This window comes from Aquarana catesbeiana, linkage group LG02 (genome assembly GCF_042186555.1).
Source record: "Aquarana catesbeiana isolate 2022-GZ linkage group LG02, ASM4218655v1, whole genome shotgun sequence".
NCBI lineage: Eukaryota > Metazoa > Chordata > Amphibia > Anura > Ranidae > Aquarana > Aquarana catesbeiana.
This window is the reverse complement of record NC_133325.1, coordinates 643,361,523-643,382,024: the sequence shown is the minus strand read 5'-3', so window position 1 is coordinate 643,382,024 and position 20,502 is coordinate 643,361,523. Positions and strand designations below refer to the sequence as shown.

Genomic DNA, 20,502 nt, shown 5'->3' with positions numbered 1-20,502 from the left:
AGCTGAATTAAAGCCTCTCAAAAGCTGCAGGTGCTTCAAGCAAACTTTGCCATAGAGTTCTATGGAGGCTTTGAAGCACCACTAAAGCTACATGGGGTATCATTTTTGAAGCAAGCTTTGCTTCAAAAATTATACCCCATGTAGCTTTAGTGGTTCTTCAAAGCCTCCATAGAGCTCTATGACAGCTCTTTTGAAGCTCGCTTGAAGCACTTGCGGCTTTTGAGAGGCTTTAATTCAGCTTTAGCTTCGCTTTGTTTTGGAGGAATTGCAGGTGTGAGATATCAACACATGCACAGGGCATCTGCCAAGCTTCAACAAAGCTTCAAAAGAGCACCACTGAAGCTTCATTGAAGCACCACCGAAGCATCAAAAACACATCATAAAAACTTGTTGAAGTCGAAGCATGTGTAAATGAGCCCTAAAAGTGGAAAGTGGAGTTAGTCCTGCTAGATCACTATAGGCTGGCCCTTTTTGCAGGTACTATGTAAAACATTAAAAAATCTCACCCTGCTCTGCACATGCTCAGTTGCTCTCCATTTTAGGCATTGCCGAATTTGTAGAGGCCGATCTGCTGACAGCTTTAAAGCGGCATTAAACCCTCCTATCCTCTACAGCCAAGGAAGCTGCTTCTGTTAGATCTGCAACTGCCATGGTGGTGCACATGTGATCACTTATGACAGCAGCCATTTGATGGTTTGACAGTTTGGTTGAAGACACAAACATGCGAGTGTTACCAATCCTGGCATTCCAGGAATGTAACTGATTTTCAAAACCATTGGGATGGTATTCTTTGGGTGATGTGATGTGTTGGGTTTGCAACAGACATAGCGTTTTCTTTGATGGCCAAAAAGTTCAATTTTAGTCTCATCAGACCAGAGCACCTTCCTCCATACATTTTGGGAGTCTCCCACATGCCATTTTGTTTTTTGCTGAAAGTAATGGCTTTCTTCTGGCCACTCTGCCATAAAGCCCAGCTCTACGGAGCGTATGGCTTATTGTCGCCCTATGTACAGATACTCCAGTCTCTGCTGTGGAACTCTGCAGCTCCTCCAGGGTTACCTTAGGTCTCTGTGCTGCCTCTCTGATTAATGACCTCCTTGCCCGGTCCGTGAGTTTTGGTGTGTGGCCGTCTCTTGGCAGGTTTGCTGTTGTGCCATGTTCTTTCCATTTGGTTATGATAGATTTGATGGTGCTCCCGGGGATCATCAAAGATTTGGATATTTTTTATAACCTAACCCTGACTTGTACTTCTCAACAACATTGTCCCTTACTTGTTTGGAGAGTTCTTTGGTCTTCATGGCAGTGTTTGGTTAGTGGTGTCTCTTGCTTAGTTGTTGCAACCTCTGGGGCCTTTCAAAAAGGTGTGTATATGTAATGACAGATCATGTGACACTTAGATTGCACACAGATGGACATCATTTCACTAATTATGTGACTTCTGAAGGTAATTGGTTGCACCAGAGCTTTTTATGGGCTTCATAACAAAGGGGGTGAATACATACGCACATGCCAATTATCAGTTTTTTTATTTCTGAAATAAAATTTCAGAAATAAAATTTCTTTTGTGTATATATTTTTCTAATTTTACTTCACCAACTTAGACTATTGTGTTCTGATCCATCACATATAATTCAGATTAAAAAAACATTGAACTAAAGGCTGTAATGTAACAAAATAGGTAAAAAGCCAAGGGGGGTGAATACTTTTGCAAGGCACTGTATCTCTTTCAATCGTATATCCCAAAACTAAGAGGATTATTCCCCAATTTAGCATAGCATAGTGGGTGGTGCTGTGTAAATAATTGCTTTAAAAAAGGAAATATTTGCATGGCTTCACCCACTATCTGGAAATGAAGAATAATCCCCTTATTTTTGGAATATGTCATGGAATGAGATTTGTGAATGTTCTTTTCTAAGAAGAACACAACCTTTTTTGGTTAAAGTTAATCCACATTCTTACTAATGCTACTAAAGCACTCTACTGTGCTTCAGTAGCATTAGCAGGAATGTGGATTAACTTTAACCACTTCAGCTCTGGAAGGTTTTACACCCTTCCTGACCAGGCCATTTTTTGCGACACGGCACTGCGTTACTTTAACTGTTAATTGCGCAGTCATGCGACGCTGTAACCAAATAAAATTGATGTCCTTCTTCTGTAACTCATTAAAAAAATAGAATTTCTTCATCAATTTAGACCAATATTTATTCTGCCACATGTTTTTGGTAAACAAAAATCCCAATAAGTGTATATTGATTGGTTTGCACAAAAGTTATAGCGTCTACAACTATGGGATATTTTAATGTAATTTTTATTTTTTACTAGAAATGGTGTTGATCAGCGATTTTTTATTTATTTATTTTTTTCAGGACTGCGACATTGCGGCGGACAAATCTGACACTTTTGGGGGACCAGTGACACCAGTACAGTGATCAGTGCTAAAAAAAAAAGCACAGTCACTGTGACACTGACACTGGCAGGGAAGAGGTTAACACCAGGGGCAATCAAAGGGTTAAGTGTGCTCCTAGGGAGTGCTTTCTAACTGGGGGGGGGGGGGGGGGATGGATGCACTGGAGGAAAAGAGAGATCAGTGTATACGTATCAAGTGTACCTTTTACATGCAGAATAATACTATTTTAAACTAGAGAGTGCAATATGGTGCAGCTGTGCATGGTAGCCAATCAGCTTCTAACTTCAGCTTGTTCAATTAGGCTTTGACAAAAAACCTGGAAGCTGATTGGTTTTTATGCATAGCTGCACCAGATTTTGCACTCTCCAGTTTTAGTAAATCAACCCCCAAAGTGTCTATATCAGTGTTTTTCAACCAGGGTGCCTTGAGGTTTCTTCAGGGGTGCCTTGGCAAAATGCCTAACACATGCCCAAAAATGTATTTAAGCCTGCCTTTTAGTTACACAAAGCCACAGGTTTTTATTCTGCACCATTTCTACCTTCCAGCCACCGGCGTCCTAACAACCAGTGATGTCATCAGTGTTGATAAGAAGGGTGTTGATTGCCTGCAGAGCATCCTTGTTTGACCCTCCTCTGCCCCTCTCCGTCAACACTGGGGTCACATTAGCTGACTGAGGGAGATGAGAAACACTGGAATACTAGTCAGTACTAGTGTGCAAAAGTGTATTTGCTTTGGAAGAATAAATCGCCTCTAATGTTGGGTGTCCTACGTGTTTCAATGCTGCCGCATTATGTAAAACTATTAGAATCGTTTTTTACATTTTAGGATGGGGTGCCTTGAGACTGTCCATAATTTTAAAGGGTGCCTTGAGATTGTCCATATTTTTAAAGGGAGCCTTGACTGAAATAGGTTGAGAAACACTGGTCTATATCACGGTAGAAACAGGCTACCAAAAAGTCAAAAGAGAAGCCTCTCAGAAAAAAAAAAAAAAAAAAACGATGGAATAGCTATACAAATGGTTGGTAAATTTTTTTCAGACTGTAGTTGGCTCTGAAAAGATCTGTGTTCCCATGATTCTCTGATCTAGATGGCCTCTGATGCCCAGTGCTACTCTAAACAAGCAATCCCACAAAGTTGGGAGCATGACATTGACCAAAATGTCTTGTTATGCTGACACCTTAAGAGTTCCCTTCACTGGAACTAAGGGGCCAAGCTCAACCAATGAAAATCAACTTCACACCGTAATCCCCTCTCCACCAAATGATTTGGACCAGTGTGCAAAGCAAGGTCTATAAAGACATGGATGAGCAAGTTTGGGGTGGAGGAACTTGACTGGCCTGCACAGAATCCTGACCTCAGCCTGATAGAACACCTTTGGGATGAATTAGAGTGGAGACTGCGAGCCAGGTATTCTCGTCCAACATCAGTGCCTGACATCACAAATGTGCTTCTGGAAGAACGGTCAAACATTCCCATAGACCAGTGATGGCGAACCTTGGCACCCCAGATGTTTTGGAACTACATTTCCCATGATGCTCAACTACAATGCAGAGTGCATGATCATCATGGGAAATGTAGTTCCAAAACATCTGGGGTGCCAAGGTTCGCCATCACTGCCATAGACACACTTCTATATCTTGTGGACAGCCTTCCCAGAAGAGTTGAAGCTGTTATAGCTGCAAAGGGTGGGCCAACTCAATATTGAGCCCTACGGACTAAGACTGGGATGCCATGCATGTGTGTGTAAAGGTAGGCGCTCCAATACTTTTGGTAATATAGAGTATAAATAAAATGCTGCGTGAAATGACGGTGCTAAATAAGTAACCGTAAGGCCCCTTTCACACGTGCGGACAGTATGTCCGTATTTCATCCATCCGATTTCGGATGAAATACGGACATACATGCATCCTTATGGGATAGCAGGTGTCAGCGGATGAACATCCGCTGACACCCGATATCATCCGTCCCCGCTATGGTCCGATTCTGCAGACGGAGGGAAATCCTATTTCTCTATCCGTCTGCAGAGCGGATCGGATGAACACGGACAGACGGTCCGTGTTCATCCAATCCCCCCATAGGGGAGAGCGGAGATCTGACAGGGCGGTCCCTGCACACTGTGCAGGGACCACCCTGTCATCCGCCGGCTCCGCGGGGATCAACGGAGCGAACCCCGCTGAGCAAGCGGATGTTCACGGGGAGATCATCACGGATCCATCCCATGTGAAAGGACCCTAATAAATAAAATAAAAGGCGTCGCTACCAAAGCACCCTGCTACACTGCTTTGAACAAGGAAAATTTGAGTTAGCATTAATGATTTTTTTTAATTAACACCCACTTTTATATGTGCTTGGAGTTCAGCTTTTAAATTGGTTAACTTTGTATGAAAAAATACTTGCAATAAGTACGAATAGTCCGTCCTTTTTCCTGGTTGAGCAAAATTGGAAAGCTCTGCAGGATGAATCTTCAGAGACCGCTTTAGTGATATTGCAGATTCTTCCCACTCTGACTGGTAAATTATTCCTGCTGCATCATTACTTGGAATAGGCTGCATTAGAATCTGCCTTTTGGGAGAGAGAGAGAGAGGAAAAAAAAAGTGGAAAGCCACAGCATCAAGTCTCCCAACTGGTGTACAGCTCCAAGCTTCCTGTGTAATAAACAAATGGAAGCTTTGTTTTCCTGCAAGCTCATTTGGCCCTAAGTGTGACTCAGTATTAGGCTGTGTCTGTCAGGCTTTGTGTATTTAGCTGCTTGAAGGAAGTGGGAGGATTTTGGGTGCTGACTTCTTGGACATTTTTACACAGCAGGCACTTTTCCACAATGGGAGATGAGGTATTTCATTGTTTTAATAATTGTATTTATTCTAAAATATACAACATATGATGTGGCAGGAGAGTTCTGCCCAGGAACCAAAAAAAAAGACACAGGGAACCTCATTCAGCTCTGTGAATTCTTGCTCTGTTTTAGGATAAACGGAAAGTTTCTTGTTGGTGACGAGTGACTTTGAGGATCTTCATTAGAGAAGCTGCTAGCTTTGTGTTGATTAGCATGGGGAGGCTTTTGCTGTCTTGGAATATGTGGCAATTTTCATTTTTTTTTTTTTTTGTAAAAGACATTGCGTTTCCAGATGTTTTTCATTTTTTCCACATTTATTTTTCCACACGTTCCCTCATAAAGGAAGTAGGAAGATGTGCTGTTTTTTTTTTTCTGCTATAATCATGTTGTGTCCGTTTTAGGACTTCTACGTTCATATATTGCTTTATTACGAGTGGAAAGAAATGTTTCTTTAGGGTTGATAGGTGCAGTAGTTACAGGCTTATACAGGTTTTGTAAGATCTGACAGCTCTTAGATGGTGTAGCTATGTTTTAATGCTTGTTAAACATTTTATTATTTGTGTAACCTTGATAGTTTAACATATTTTCTCATGTTAATAATACTTAGATTGTAAGCTCTCACTAGAAGGGTGAGCCTCTTATTTTGAATTGTATTGTAACTGTACTGTCTTTCTTATATTGTAAAGTGCTACGCGAACTGTGTAAATCATGTATAATAAGATCTGATCTTTTGGGGCTTATAAACTTGGCTACAACAATAATAAGCCATCTGTGATTGGTTATATGTCATGCAAATTTTAGTACGGTTGGAACATGCTAAAACCTGTAGTTCCTCAAAACTTTAATAGGTATATGTCTAAATATAGACTTCATGTTAATATGTAACTGAGTTAGTAATATAGATATGCTGCTTTGCTATAAAACTTCAAGGATGATTGTTATTGTTTGGATGATGTCCGACAGAAGTTCTTTGTGCTTCCTTTTAACTTAAAGTGGATCTCTAGTCAAAGGATAAGATAAGAGTCTGTACGGGCATCAAAAGGTGCAATTTGAAGGTTTTAGATATTGCCCCCCATCTACTAAGTCCAAGAGGGAGCACAGCTCAGGATAAACGTCCTGGTTAATTGGGCATCACTTTGCTTTCTGCTGACTTGACATTGCTTTGACTTGCATTGCTTCTCCAAGCAAGCCCACCCCGCAAGGAGAAGGTTTCCAAGCATGGGCACTGGTTACTCTGTTTCTGCTTTCAGCATCAGTAGAGGTTAACAGGCTTGTTAAAGCAAATAAAGAAAGATTAGAGGATAAATTACTTAACACAACCAATATTTGCACACATGATGTTAGCCAAAAGGGCTTTGGATGTAACATTTTAGCAGGGAGGGCCATTTGTCTTACCAGACCCTGCATCTGAGATCCCAACATACAAGTTCTCAAATCAGCAATGTCAGCTCCCATATTTCTGTTCTTAGTCCTTATTCACACAGGTGCTGAGTCTATAAACGTGGCCGTGTGTTTTTGTGTCGTGAGCCACCAAGTGCTGTGTAAAGGCAGTTTATGTAAGAGTATGAGGATATAGCAGCTACATAGACAAGGCAGCTTACCCTATTTTGATAGGTGTGTGGGAGTGCAGCCCTGAACACAATCAGGACATGTCCATGCCCAATAACCCACGCCTGTCAAACTAGAACAAGTGACTGTGTTCGTGCATCCGCTATGTCCCCATACACTTACATGGGCTGCCTTCACCCAGTAACTGGCAGCTCGAGCTACATAAACATAAGGCCATTCACAGTTTTTGGGCCTCAGAGCCTATGTGTATGAGGCTTCAAGGGTTCTCTATAAGAAATCTATTTATATAGTGTGTGTGTGTGTGTGTGTGTGTGTGTGTGTGTATATATATATATATATATATATATATATATATATATATATATATATATATATATATATATATATATATATACACACACACATATAGAATTGTTTACACATATAAGTACAACTGGGAGAATTATGTAGGCTGCCATTGCTGTACTTTTCTTTTGAGAAGGCTAGTTGCCTGCCCTGCATATGCTTTGAATCACTGACCAGGAACAAGTATGAAAGTAAGCTTTGACACTTTTTTGACACTCTTATACACCATGCTTGTTCCTGGCATGTGACCCAAAATGTGTTCAAGCCAGATGCAGCCAAGGAACTAATATTTTCAGAAGGAGACCAGGCCCTCCTATATGATCAGTGTTGCCACTCTAATATGTTTCAGGCTCTGGTATTTGTAAAGAGAGGTACATGCATATATGAGAGAATTGATTAAGTTTTCCCATTACCAGCTTTGTGGTAAAACAGATAAATGTACATATTTGCCAGCACACCAGGGATCCTCAAATATCGTCCAAAGACATTTATTGCAGAAAGATCACATCACAAGGACAAGTGCAATGTTTTGAAGCCACGGATGCCTTCGTCAGGCATGTGAAGATCATTTCTGCAATAAAAGCCTTCGGACGATATTTGAGGATCCTTGGTGTGCTGGCGAATGTGTACATTTATCTGTGATGTTTCCAGTATCCAGCTGGTAGTCGCTACAGCACCCATTACTGATGAGCCTTGTTGTTTCCAGGAATGTGTGCGATGGGAATATAGACATGATTGAAGGTAAAACAGAAAGGCTGCAGAACTGCAGATTCTGATTAATGGTGTCACTCCGTAGCTAAAGTGATACAACAATGTGTGATCGAGTAGCTAACCAGAGTTACAAATACTTGCTACAAATACTTGTTTCAGGCAAACAGTTAATGCCTATATATTAGTTCTGCTTGTGGGGTGACACTCAGAAAGATACCAGCACTTTAACAGTACATGTCAACAAAACAACCTCTGCCAATACTTGTACATGAGTGCCTCAGTCTCCATTTCATTTCAGTAAAAAACTTCCAGCCACTACTCCATACTCATACTGTTAGACATTTCTGCTGCTTTTTGATACAGTGGTCTATTAACTGCTTTGCAAAAATACACTACTCCCTCAAAGATCCTGCTCTTTTCTTATTCTCCTTGTACCTATTTACGCACTTCTTCAATGTCACCTACAACTCTGTCTTCTCCTCTTCTCTTTCTCTTTCTGTAGGGGTTCCTCAAGGCTCTGTCCTTGGATTCTCTATCTAGACTTCCTCCCTTGGTCAATTTGTAGTCTCCCATGGCTTTCAATACCACCTCTATGCTAATGACAACCACATCTTTTTTTAATCTTCAGCTCATCCCTTCAGTCTCCTTTCACATTACTAATTTACTAACTGACCTATTGGTATGGATGTCATACCACTTCCTCAAATTCAGTCTTTCCAAAACTGAGTTCACAATATTTTTCCTCAATGTTGTTTCAGTAGCACAGCTATTAATCCCCTCTTACCGGGGGTTGGTTTAATCCAAGACTCCTAGACCTTTGCAGTCAACTTCCAATCACTGTTCAGATCTTGCTGCCTTCACATTCATAGCATACAAATGTCCAAAATCTGCCCCTTAACCAATGACACCTCCAAGCTGCTAATTCAATCACTTGTTATCTTTCCCCCAACTATTGCAACTCTCTCCCTGTTGGCCTGTCTTCACACAGGCTGTCCCTCTTCAGTTTCATCAGCCTTACTAACTGGGTACTGTCCACATCACCAGCCTAGTCTCAATGTATCACACAACTGCCCTGAATATGAAGGACACTGCATCTTCTGACAATTCCATTAAAATGCTGAGCAGAACCATGTATTCTTTACAGTAAAGCTCTCAGAGTGGGGTTGTAGAATGCAGGACCTCTTATGAATAGGATAAGTGTGCTAAAAACAAATCATCTTAAAGAACTGTTCCGGGATCAATGTCAACCTCCACCCATCCCTCCTTTCCCTCCTTATGTGATCACTGGAGCAAAAAAAGAAAGAAAATCTCTGTCTAACGTGTCCTTGCAGACTCAAGTTATTTCGTCTGTTTTTTTTAAATCAACGGAATAGAATTTTATTGAATAGAACACAAGGCATTACATGTTACAAGTGAGTAGGCATACATTTCGTATAAATCAGGAGATACAATCCTCATAACAAGAAATAATTTGTAGTAACTGCATAGCCAACCAGTCTGTCAACAGAAGGACAGGCATTGCATGATACCTCACGTTCATTACACTATCAAAAAAATATAAACTGATAGACAAGAAAAAAAGAGAGGCACAAACCAACTGGAAGTACATATCAATCACTTGTATTAGAGAGAACCCAATACCACACGTTATTGTCTGATATCATGTAAGGTATATTGATGCTGACAGTTCATAAGTAGTCTCATATGATCACTCCTTTGGAAGTAGTGTAGGTAATTAGCTAGGACCAGCTGCGGGGGAGCCACCTCTGGGGAACTTAAAGTGAAGTTCCACCCAAAAATGGAAGGTGACCCCCTGACATGCCACATTTGGCATGTAATTTTTTATGGGGGGGAGCGGAAACCATCTTTTTAGAGGGTTCCAGCTCCCACTTCCTCCCGGGGCACCATGGCGCCGGAAGTAAGTTCACCTCTCCCCCCTCAATCTCGACAATCATCTGGGACACGTCACAGGTCCCAGATGATTGCCTGGCCAGTCGCAGCGCCCCAACAGTGACAATGCCGGCGCCACAGAGAGGAGGGGGAGACGAGCGGGGCTTCGTTCCCCCGAACTGCTGGACCCTGGGACAGGTAAGTGTCTGATTATTAAAAGTCAGCAGCTGCAGTATTTGTAGCTGCTGACTTTTTTTTTTTTTTTTTTTTTGTAGTTGTAACTCCGCTTTTAACCAGCTTTGCCAGATGTTTATAAATTTGTTTGGCGATTTCCTATGATAATAGGTGTTTCTTTCTCAAGTAAGGATGTTGTTAACCGCTTGGATCCACTGCGCCTCCGTCGTGACTTGTGCCGAAAGCCAAAGTCGAGCAATTCGGCTTCCTAGCTAGGTATAAAAGTCTTGTGAGGGCAATGTACACCGGTGGGGGGTACAGTTCCTCATTGAGACTCCCCAACAGACATGTCAGCGAGTCCACCTCCAATTGAACTTGGTATATTTTGGTAATTTTGTTAATTATTCTGTTCCAATATCTCACTAGCTTGGGACAAGAGACGGAAGAGGATCCAGTGGGAGGAGAGCTGACTTGTGCCCTTCTCTTCTGTTTACTTCCTGCTTGGGGTCCTTTTTGGAGTCCACATCACTGCCTGCGTGACATGGACACATCCTGGTAAATGGCCACGGGTAGGGTCTTCTCAAGAGAGAGAAGTGGACTGACGTCATCAGAGGGAGTGGTAGGGGACTGTTAGACTTGGGGTGACATTGAATTGCAAAATTAGCAGTCTGTTGCACCAGCAGTAAGGGACCTGGATGGGGAGCTTAGATGAATATTGCTGACTTCACAAAGTAAAGAGGAAAAAAGACTGTCAGCATGGGTTAGAGGGGAGTGTGAAGGAGGGGTGGTAAAAAGCTTTAATATCGAGGTTTTACTATCATATGTTGTTTGTTTGTCTGTCTGGAGCACTGTCCATTGGATTATTGACAAGACATCTGTTGTAGAAATATTGTTTTTGGTTTTGTATATCCTTTTTTTTGTAAAATTGTGTGTGTATAATAAATAAATAAATAAATATATATATATATATATATATATATATAAGCCTTATCTGTATAATAGCACTCTGTGGCATTTTCAAGCTATAAATATGAAAACGCTTTTTCAAACCATGCAGCATTTGCACACAGCATGCAGGAGTTATGTGTATAGATATCTCTGTATACACAATAGTCTTTTACATTTACATAGTCATTGGTCTTTGAAATCTCCTACTCATTCTTAAAATTTCATCCTTGCCAAAGTTATTGTGTTTTTTCCTTATAAGACACTGTCATTAATCCAGGGTGTGATTTATTACCTCTGATGTTTAGGTTACATGTGTACCTTTTGTTTTTGGTATATTATTAGAACATATCAGTCAAGTAATGTCAGTTTGTATGTTTAGGTTAATTGCTGAGCTGGCATGCTTGTGTTATTTAACTTGGCCAATTATCGTGGCCTAGTTACTGCGCTATTGCTGTTAAGTACAATTGATGCTTAGTAAAGTGACTGACTCAAATGAGCATATGCACATATTTATCTGAAAGTTATTTTTCCTGTACAGAAAGATTATGTTTGGTGACGGTTTTAATTACTAACTATTGCCTCCAAATTACATGCTTTACATTTCTTGAGGGAGAAACACCCTGATATTTTTAACTAACACGTCTCTGTCTGTCTGTCTGACAAACTTATGAAAGCTCTTAAAGGCAGTCTAAAATATATATTTAGTGTTTCTAAATTAGTTTGAATGTGATCAGTTATATGTAAATCATTTTATCATCAAGCGTTAATGCTTAAAATATTGTTTATTTTGTAATTACAGTGGATATAAAGTCTACACACCCCTGTAAAAATGTCAGATATCTGTGATGTAAAAAGATAAATAATTCCAGAACGTTTTTCACCTTTAATATGACTTATAAACTGTACAACTCACTTGAAAAACAAACTGAAATTGTTTGGGGGGTGTAAAAATAAAAAAATAAAATAACGTGGTTGCATAAGTGTGCACACCCTCTTATAACTGTGGATGTAGCTGTGTTCAGAATTAAGCAATCACATTCAAACTCATGTTAAATAGGAGTCATTACACACCTGTCATCATTTAAAGTGCCTCTGAATAACACCAAATAAAGTTCAGCTGTTCTAGTAGGTCTTTCCTGACATTTTCTTGCATCCTACAGCAAAAGCCATGGTCCCCAGAGAGCTTCCAAAGCATCCGAGGGGTCTCATTGTTAAAAGGTATCAGGAGAAAGGTACAAAAGAATTTCCAAGGAATTAGATATACCATGGAACACAGTGAAGGCAGTCATCATCAAGTAGAGAAAATATGGCACGACAGTGACATTACCAAGAACTGGACGCCCCTCCAGAATTGATGAAAAGACGAGAAGAAAACTGGTCAGGGAGGCTGCCAAGAGGCCTACAGCAACATTAAAGGAGCTGCAGGAATGTCTGGCAAGCACTGCTTGTGTGGTACATGTGACAACAATCTCCCATATTCTTCATATGTCTGGGCTATGGGGTAGAGTGGCAAGACAGAAGCCTTTTCTTACGAAGCAAAACATCCAAGCCTGGCTAAATTTTGAAAAAACACATCTGAAGTCTCCAAAAAGCATGTGGGAAAATCTGTTATGGTCTGATGAAACCAAGTTTGAACTTTGTGGCCATAATTCCAAAAGATTTGTTTGGCGTAAAAACAAAAATGCACGTCACCAAAAGAACATCACACCCACAGTGAAGCATGGTGGTGGCAGCATCATGCTTTGGGTCAGTTTTTCTTCAGCTGGAACAGTCAAGGTAGAGGGAATCATGAACAGTTCCAAATACCAGTCAAGATTGACACAAAACCTTCAGGCTTCTGCTAGAAATCTGAACATGAAGAGGAATTAATAAATTGGTACTCATGCACTATCGTAAATAAAGGAAAGTGAATATGACTGCTGCAAACACCGAAAAGCAAATCTGTGGCTCTGAAGTGTATGAATAATGATGATGTTGCGCTGTCAACAATACCAAATGATACTAAGGAATATATGACATGATCTGCATAAATACATACATAGGTAAATGCATGAACAAAAAATGTTGATAGTACTTCTAAATGTCCATAAATCTCAAGTACCAATAAAGTGACTGGTAAGATGAATACAAATGTGTAAAGAAAGTCTCAGTGGTAACAATGTGAATCCAAGTGCAACTGAAACGAAAAGTGCTCTACTACTTGCACATTCCAAACGGTGACTAACAGTGATTGGTTTCTCTTCTTATAGTGTATGTGGCACCTCAGTGCTCACAAGCCTCTCACCTTACTGCTGTAAGGTAACCACATTAGGTATAGATATCTCTCATAGGGGATCCTTGTGCCTCCTCTTATCTCTCTGTTGTGAACGCTGCCCTAGGAGCGGGATACACTGCAGACCTTCCTTGAATGTGATTCTGGGGTTTCCACCTAGTCTCCTTCAGGGTGGTGGTATATAAACAAAGGGGCTACAAGATTGTGATATTGTTTCTTAAAAGGTGTTCATTGAAAACGTAATTTTACTCACATTTAAAACAGTTAAGCAAGGCATATAATCTACGAGCAGCAAGCTCGTACTCCTACGTCACGTCCAGTCTATCTGTCGCCCAATCCCAATGATTTCAGCATGACAAGGACCCAAAGCAAACATCTAAATCAACAAAAAAATGGCTTCCCCAGAGGAAGATTAAAGTTTTGGAATGGCCCTGCCAGAGCCCAGACATGAATCCGATTGAAAATCTGCAGGGTGATCTGAAGAGGGCTGTGCACAGGAGAGAGATGCCCTCGCAATCTGACAGATTTGGAGTTTTTTGCAAAGAAGAGTGGGCAAATATTGCCAAGTCAAGATGTGCCATGCTGATAGACTCGTACCCAAAAAGACTGAGTGCTGTAATAAAATCAGAAGGTGCTTCAATAAAGTATTGGTTTAAGGGTGTGCACACTTATGCAACCATATTATTTAAGTTTTATATTTTTACTTCCCTCCACCTAAAAGATTTCAGTATTGTTGTTCAACGGAGTTGTACAGTTTATAGGTCACATTAAAGATGGAAAAAATTCTGAAATTATGTATCTTTGTTTCATAATTTTACATCTCAGAAACCTGACATTTTAACAGGGGTGTGTAAACTTTTTATATCCACTGTATGTACATCCTGCTAAATAGTAAAGTCTACAGACAGGGCTTGGTGGTTAGAAGTCTAGAAATCATTTTGCCCAGACCCCTTTTGATGCTGTGGCCATTTTTTTTTTTGTTTGTCTGACAAGTCACTATCTTAACCGCTTGCCGACCAGCCGCAGCAGTTGTACTGCACAGGTTGGCTCGGCTGCACAAATCGCCGTCATTGTACGTCGGGCGTGTGCACGACGATCTGTGGGCGTGCGCCCATTCGCTATCGGGGGGGAGCCAACCAGCGGGTCTGGCAGACTCTATTTTCGCCGGACACCTGCGATCGCTTCACAGAGAGGCAGAATGGGGATCGGCCAGTGTAAACGAACAGACCCATTCTGTCTGGACTAGAGTGAGATCGTCTGTTCCTAGTGATTAGGAACAGCGATCTCTCTCCTCCTCCAGTCAGCCCAGCACCTATACATTTAGAAACACCTCCAAGGGAACACATTTAAACCCTTGATCACCACTAGTGGTTAACCCCTTCCCTGCCAGTGTCTTTTTTACAGTAATCTGTTAACTTTTATAGCACTGATCACTGTATAAATGTCACTGGTCCCAAAAAAGTGTAAACCGTGTCTGATCTGTCCACCGCAATGTTACAGTCCCGCTAAAAATCGCAGATCAACACTATTACTAGTAAAAAAAAATGATATAAATGCCATAAATCTATCCCCTATTTTTTAACCAAAAATATGTAGCAGAATACATATTGGCCTAAACTGAGGAAGGATTTTTTTTATTTTTGTGGGTATTTATTGCCAAAAGTAAAAAATATTGTTTTTTTTTTTTTTTTTTTTTTTTTTTTCAAAATTGTCGCTCTTTTCTTGTTTAAAGCGCAAAAAATAAAAACCGATCAAATACCACCAAAAGAGCCTTATTTGTGGGAAAAAGGGACATCAAATTAGTTTTGGGTACAGCGTCACACGACCGTGCAGTTGTCAGTTACAGCGACGCAGTGCTGTATGGCAAAAAATGGCCTGGTCAGGAAGTGGGTAAATCTTTCCAGGAGTGAAGTGGTTAAAGAGAAACTCCTTCCTTCTCTGGGCATTTACTGGGTGCTGGTCATGGGCCCACAGTTATGAGCAATTATTATTGTTGTTATTCCACAGAGGTTGTCTTATGCCACGTACACACGAGCAGACTTTGCCCGGCGGACTTTTCGACGGACTTTACAACGGACTTTCTGAATGAACGGACTTGCCTACACACAATCAACCAAAGTCCATCGAATTTGTACGTAATGACGTACGACTGGACTAAAATAAGGAAGTTCATAGCCAGTAGCCAATAGCTGCCCTAGCGTGGCTTTTTGTCCGTCGAACTAGCATACAGACGAGCAGACTTTTCGACCGGACTCGAGTCCGTCGGATAGATTTGAAACATGTTTCAAATCTAAGTCCGTCCAACTTTTGAGAAAACAAAGTCCGCTGGAGCCCACACGCGATCGAATTGTCCGACGAAAACCTGTCCGCTGGGCAAAGTCTGCAGTAAAGTCCGCTCGTGTGTACGCGGCATTAGTGATCACATGATTGCCATTATACATATTATATTATAATAATAGCAGTTGGTTGCATGGAGGAGCAGTGTGGGAAAGAAACAGCATGGTGGTTAGGCCCAAGCACATGCCCCATCCGGTGCTGTGGCAAAAGTTTTATTTGTCAGAAGGGTTGCTGTGTTTAAGAGCAGCCCCTTTTTTTTCTGGTTTACTGAGCGTTGGTCATTGACCCACAATCATTAACAGTTGATGTCCAAGTTGTTATTCTATTGGTGTTTTCTTAGTGCTCACATGACTGCTAACCTCAACCTTTTCTGCCAACCTTGACACAACCTTTTTCAGTCAAGGCACCCCATTCAAAAATGTAAAAAATTTAACTAATAGATTTACAAAAAGCAGCGACATCCACACACGCAGGACACCCAACATTAGAGGTAGGTGATATAGTTTTCCAAATCAAACACACCTTTGCACACCAGTACTGTCTAGTATTTTTCTGTGCAACTTTTCTCCCTCAGTTACTCTTCCTCACTCAGCTAATGAGTGTTGATGGAGATGGGCAAGGGAGGGGTAAGCAAGGATGCTGTTAAGGCACCCAACACTCTCCTTATTGACCAATGGCGCCATTGGTTGTTCGCACGCCAGCAGCTAGAAGGTTGTAATAGTGCACAATTAAAACCTGTGACTTTGTGTAACTAAAAGGCAGGCTTGTTCCACCCGCTGGCCTGTATACAGTTTTTGGGCAATTTTTAGGCATTTTGCCAAGGCACACCTGAAGAAACATGAAAGTACCCTGGTTGAAAAAGGCTGGCGTAGAGGACCAGTGTTGGAGAGAGATACTTATGCATGGCGGCTGGTTGCAGCCACAGTGTAGGCAAAGGTACTTATAGAGAGGTCAGAGAAAGGCTGTGCCTAGGGCCCATGAATAGCTCATTTCAGCCCTGGGGAGGCAGTGCAAGAAAGGGTAATATTTACTCTTTGTAGTAAAAATACAAAACATTTGGTATCATTAGGCCGACCATAGATGGAGTGAATTTTCCATGGTTGCAGGAAAGAAATTTGCTTGATTCCCCCATCAACACAGGCCATTGCCATTAGCAATAATCACAATTTAAATCCTTCAGGCTGGTTGTACCTAAGTTGATCGATCGAATTGGGTTATTGGGTCATTTAGCCTGCCCGTACATGGTTCGAATCTTGGCCAGTTCCTGCTAAACCAGGTAAGATTGGACCTCTCTATGGCCGACTTTAGAATATTTTGTCAGAATTGTATATTTGAAAGAGACCTTCATTGATTGCCATGTCTGCTTCAACATACTTTCATCCCCAAACCACATGTGGCTGGTATGAGTCTTCTATGGCCTCACTGTGACCCCATTATGTGTGTTGCACTTATGGTTATTGTGTTCTTTCCATTTCACTGAAACCTTAGAGGCACCAGCCCATCCTGTGAGCGGTTTTAGGAGTCTTTCCACTTTGGAGGTATTGACAAAACAATTACGTCACTTCACAGCATAATAGCTTCTAGCTTATACACAATTTCCATTCATCGTAGATCAGAACTGGTTGTATCCCAGAAGCATCTACCATTCTGCAAATTGAAGGAAGGGGTGCCTTTAAGGAAAAAAAGATTGTTAAACACAAATTAATCACTAAACTTAAACAAAGCAGTTTACTTTCTCTTTAATGAGTGTTTGTGGAAGGAGATAGACATATGTTTTCAATCTACAGAGCCTAATATGTTCCACATATATACAACATCAATAAGGAGACAGAACAATGGAGGGAGTTACTCAGGACGACCACTCAATAGATGTTAGAAACTGGCTGGCTTTAGTGGAAGATGTATTCTTTATAAACTATCCCTAACATACCTTTCCTATAATACAACAATATACAGCTGTTTTCACTTCACTTTTCATAGAAGAGGTCCCGGTAACTGACTTCCTGGCTCATCACTCAGTATACAGATCTAGCCAAACTGCAAGCACATTACGCTCTATATAGAAGAGAGCATAGACACTTATAGCCAAACTGCACCCTCCGGGCTCATCCGCAGATTCCTGGTTCAGGAGACTCGTATATGGCCAAACTGCATGCTCCAGAGTTCATAGGTACTAATCAGCCTTGACTTGTAAGTACAATGTTTTTGCAGCACCATTGCTGCTGTTTTTTGCATTTAATGTGCATTTCAGATTTAGCTGTACATTGCGTTTTAGAGCTAACTGTATCTGAGCCTCAACATATACAGTAATTGTACGTACTGCCAGTTTTCCACTAGCTACAGTCACTAATTTACAGTTATTTGATGGGTCTGAAGTGGAACAAAGAGTGTGTAAGTTCAAGTTGGCAGTATGTACATCCCATTAGGGAGTGCTGAAAAAGGTTATTGGATATATATATTGAAAACCGTCTCAAGCGCTTACAAAACTTTTTTTTTTTTTTTTTATTGCAAATCTAAGGATGCATGTGAGGTTTTTTTTTTAATTTTTAGTCTTCTATAATGTAGCAAGATACTGTATGGCAGGGCCCATCTGATATGTTGGAATGTTTTTTTTTTTGTTTGTTTTGTTTTGTTTTTAGGTTGATTTTTCTTTATAATGTTGTGATATTTAATATTTGTATATGATGTATATTTTGTTCAAATCTGATCAAGGGACTGAAGGCCCAATCATTTTATTCACAGTCATTCTAGATATAATTAGCATTGTATTTCACCTATACACCGATCAGCCATAACATTATGACCATCCACCTAATATTGACTATGGCCCCCTTTTGCTAAAACAGCCCTGACCCATTGAGGCATGGACACCAAAGTAACATCCACATGAATGGCAGGATACAAGGTTTCCCGGCAGAACAATGCCCAAAGCATCACACTGCCTCTGCCAAATTCCCCAGGTAAGTGACGCACATGCACCCTTCCATCCACATGATGTAAAAGAAAATGTGATTCATTAGACCAGGCCACCTCATTCCATTGCTCCGTAGTCCAATTCTGATGTTTATGTGACCATTGTAGAAGCTTTTGGCTGAGGACATGGGTCACCATGGGCTTCACAGCCCCATACACTACAAATGACAATGCCCATTTTTTTCTGCTTTCACCACATCAACTTCATGGACAACATGTTCACTTAATGCCTAATATGTCCCACCAATTTTCAGATGCCATTGTAACGAGATATTCCCTTTACCTGTCAGTGGTCATAATGTTATGGCTGATTGGCGTAAGTCTAGGTTCACATCTATGTAGTTGATGCGTCTTTCAGGCACGTCTTGCGTTTTTAAACCCGCGTTTTTGCATGCATGTTTTCATAAATTTTGCGGTTTTATGTGTGTGTGTGTTTTATTTTTTCCCTTTAAAAATACTGTATATAGCTGGTTACTAAGGAGCGGGCCAGGAAGCTGGCCGCCGCATCCTTAACAACCGATGAGTCATCATATAGTCAGTTTAAATCCAGCCCGCTCTGTAACTGAAGATGGTACCTGATCATATTAGTGAAGGGCTTTGACTCCACACAGGCCAGAGAAGTGTCTTTACAGATGCTTCTTTATGATCAGTGCATGGCCACTTGTGTGTGTCTGCAAGCCTACATTTACCTCCATGAGAAATAAAGGATGTGCTGAATCTAAAACGTGAATTAGTGCACATAACATTGTGTCTTGCTCATAGACATGGAGTAGGAGATGGGACTAGTATGACCTGCCTCAGGGCTTGTGTGGATGAGCTTTAGGCTGCATTCACACTTGAGTGTCGCGTTTTTAAGCGTTTGTATGTGCATTTTTGTACAGCATTGTTTTATTAGCCAATAGAGTAAAATATCTGTTTTTATAATTTTTTATGTTTTACAGCTTTTTCATCTGCTTTTATTTGTTTTTTTAATTTTTTTATACTTTTTTCTGTAAGGGGTTAAGGGTTGGGGGTTAAAGGTTAGGGTTAGGAGTTTATTATTTATTTATTTTTATTTTGTTAGGTTAGGGGTTCATATTGGTGTTAGGATTAGGGATTAATATATATATTTTTTTAATTATTATTTTATTATTATTTATTTATGATTATAATTTATGTATTTTATTTATTTATTATTATTATTATTATTATACAGGATTTATATAGCTACAACAGTTTGCGCAGAGCTTTACAACACGAGGGCAGACAGTACACTTACAATACAAATCAATACAGGAGGGATCAGAGGGCCTTGCTCATTAGAGCATACAATCTAGAAGGGAGGGTCAATTGAAACAAAAGGTAATAACTGTGGGGGATGAGCTGATGGCGAAAATGAAAATACAGTTGTTAGGTGTGGGTAGGGTAGGCTTCTCTGAAGAGAAGCGTTTTCAGGGATCATCTAAAAGCTAATAGAGTGGGAGATAAGCAGACAGATTGGGGTAAGGCATTCCATAGGATTGGAGAGGCTTTGGAAAAGTCCTGGAGGCTAGGCTAGTGATGTAGCTGGGGGCTAAATTGTGGATGGCTTTGTAAGTAGTTGTTAGTATTTTGAATTTATTAATTAATAATTTCATTTATTGCATTTGAGCAGAAAAACATAAGAAATAAAAATGTGCGAATCAAACATTTCCTTGCATTTCTGTGGAACAAAAAAAAAAAAAAACCCCTAGGGTGGGATTTTAAAGGCACTGCCAAAAGAAAAATAGAAATTTACAAATATCATATACATTTATTGTAGAAAAATACATAGAATATAAAGCATAATGGATACAAAAAAATCAAGAATATACAAATTGTGGATACAGAATCCTATACCCAATGCGTTTCGGAGATGAGTGTATTCTCCTTCATCAAGGTTTTAACAGGAAAAATAGTATCTGTGGAACAAAAAACAATTCAAAAACACACCAAATAGCCTGATTCAAGCTACAAAAAAAGCTCCAGAACTTTTTGGAGTTTCGGGTGTTTGGCTTTAAACGACTGTAGTGGCGATTTGAACTA

The 20,502-nt window shown here is 40.4% G+C and overlaps 1 protein-coding gene across 5 annotated transcripts in view; it reads left to right on the top strand.

Moving 5' to 3' along the window:
• Positions 1–20,502, top strand: part of SH3KBP1 (SH3 domain containing kinase binding protein 1) — a 529,030-nt gene that overhangs the window by 343,235 nt on the left and 165,293 nt on the right. The window contains exon 1 of one of the 5 annotated variants that reach the window (XM_073616472.1): positions 5,074–5,237. The exons of 3 other annotated variants lie outside the window; for them this stretch is intronic. In XM_073616472.1, coding sequence (XP_073472573.1) covers positions 5,226–5,237 — 12 coding nt within the window. In that variant the 5' untranslated portion in view covers positions 5,074–5,225. Of the gene's footprint in view, positions 1–5,073; positions 5,238–17,498; positions 17,677–20,502 lie in introns of those variants that run through there. One more of the 5 variants, XM_073616473.1, reaches the window with a different exon arrangement.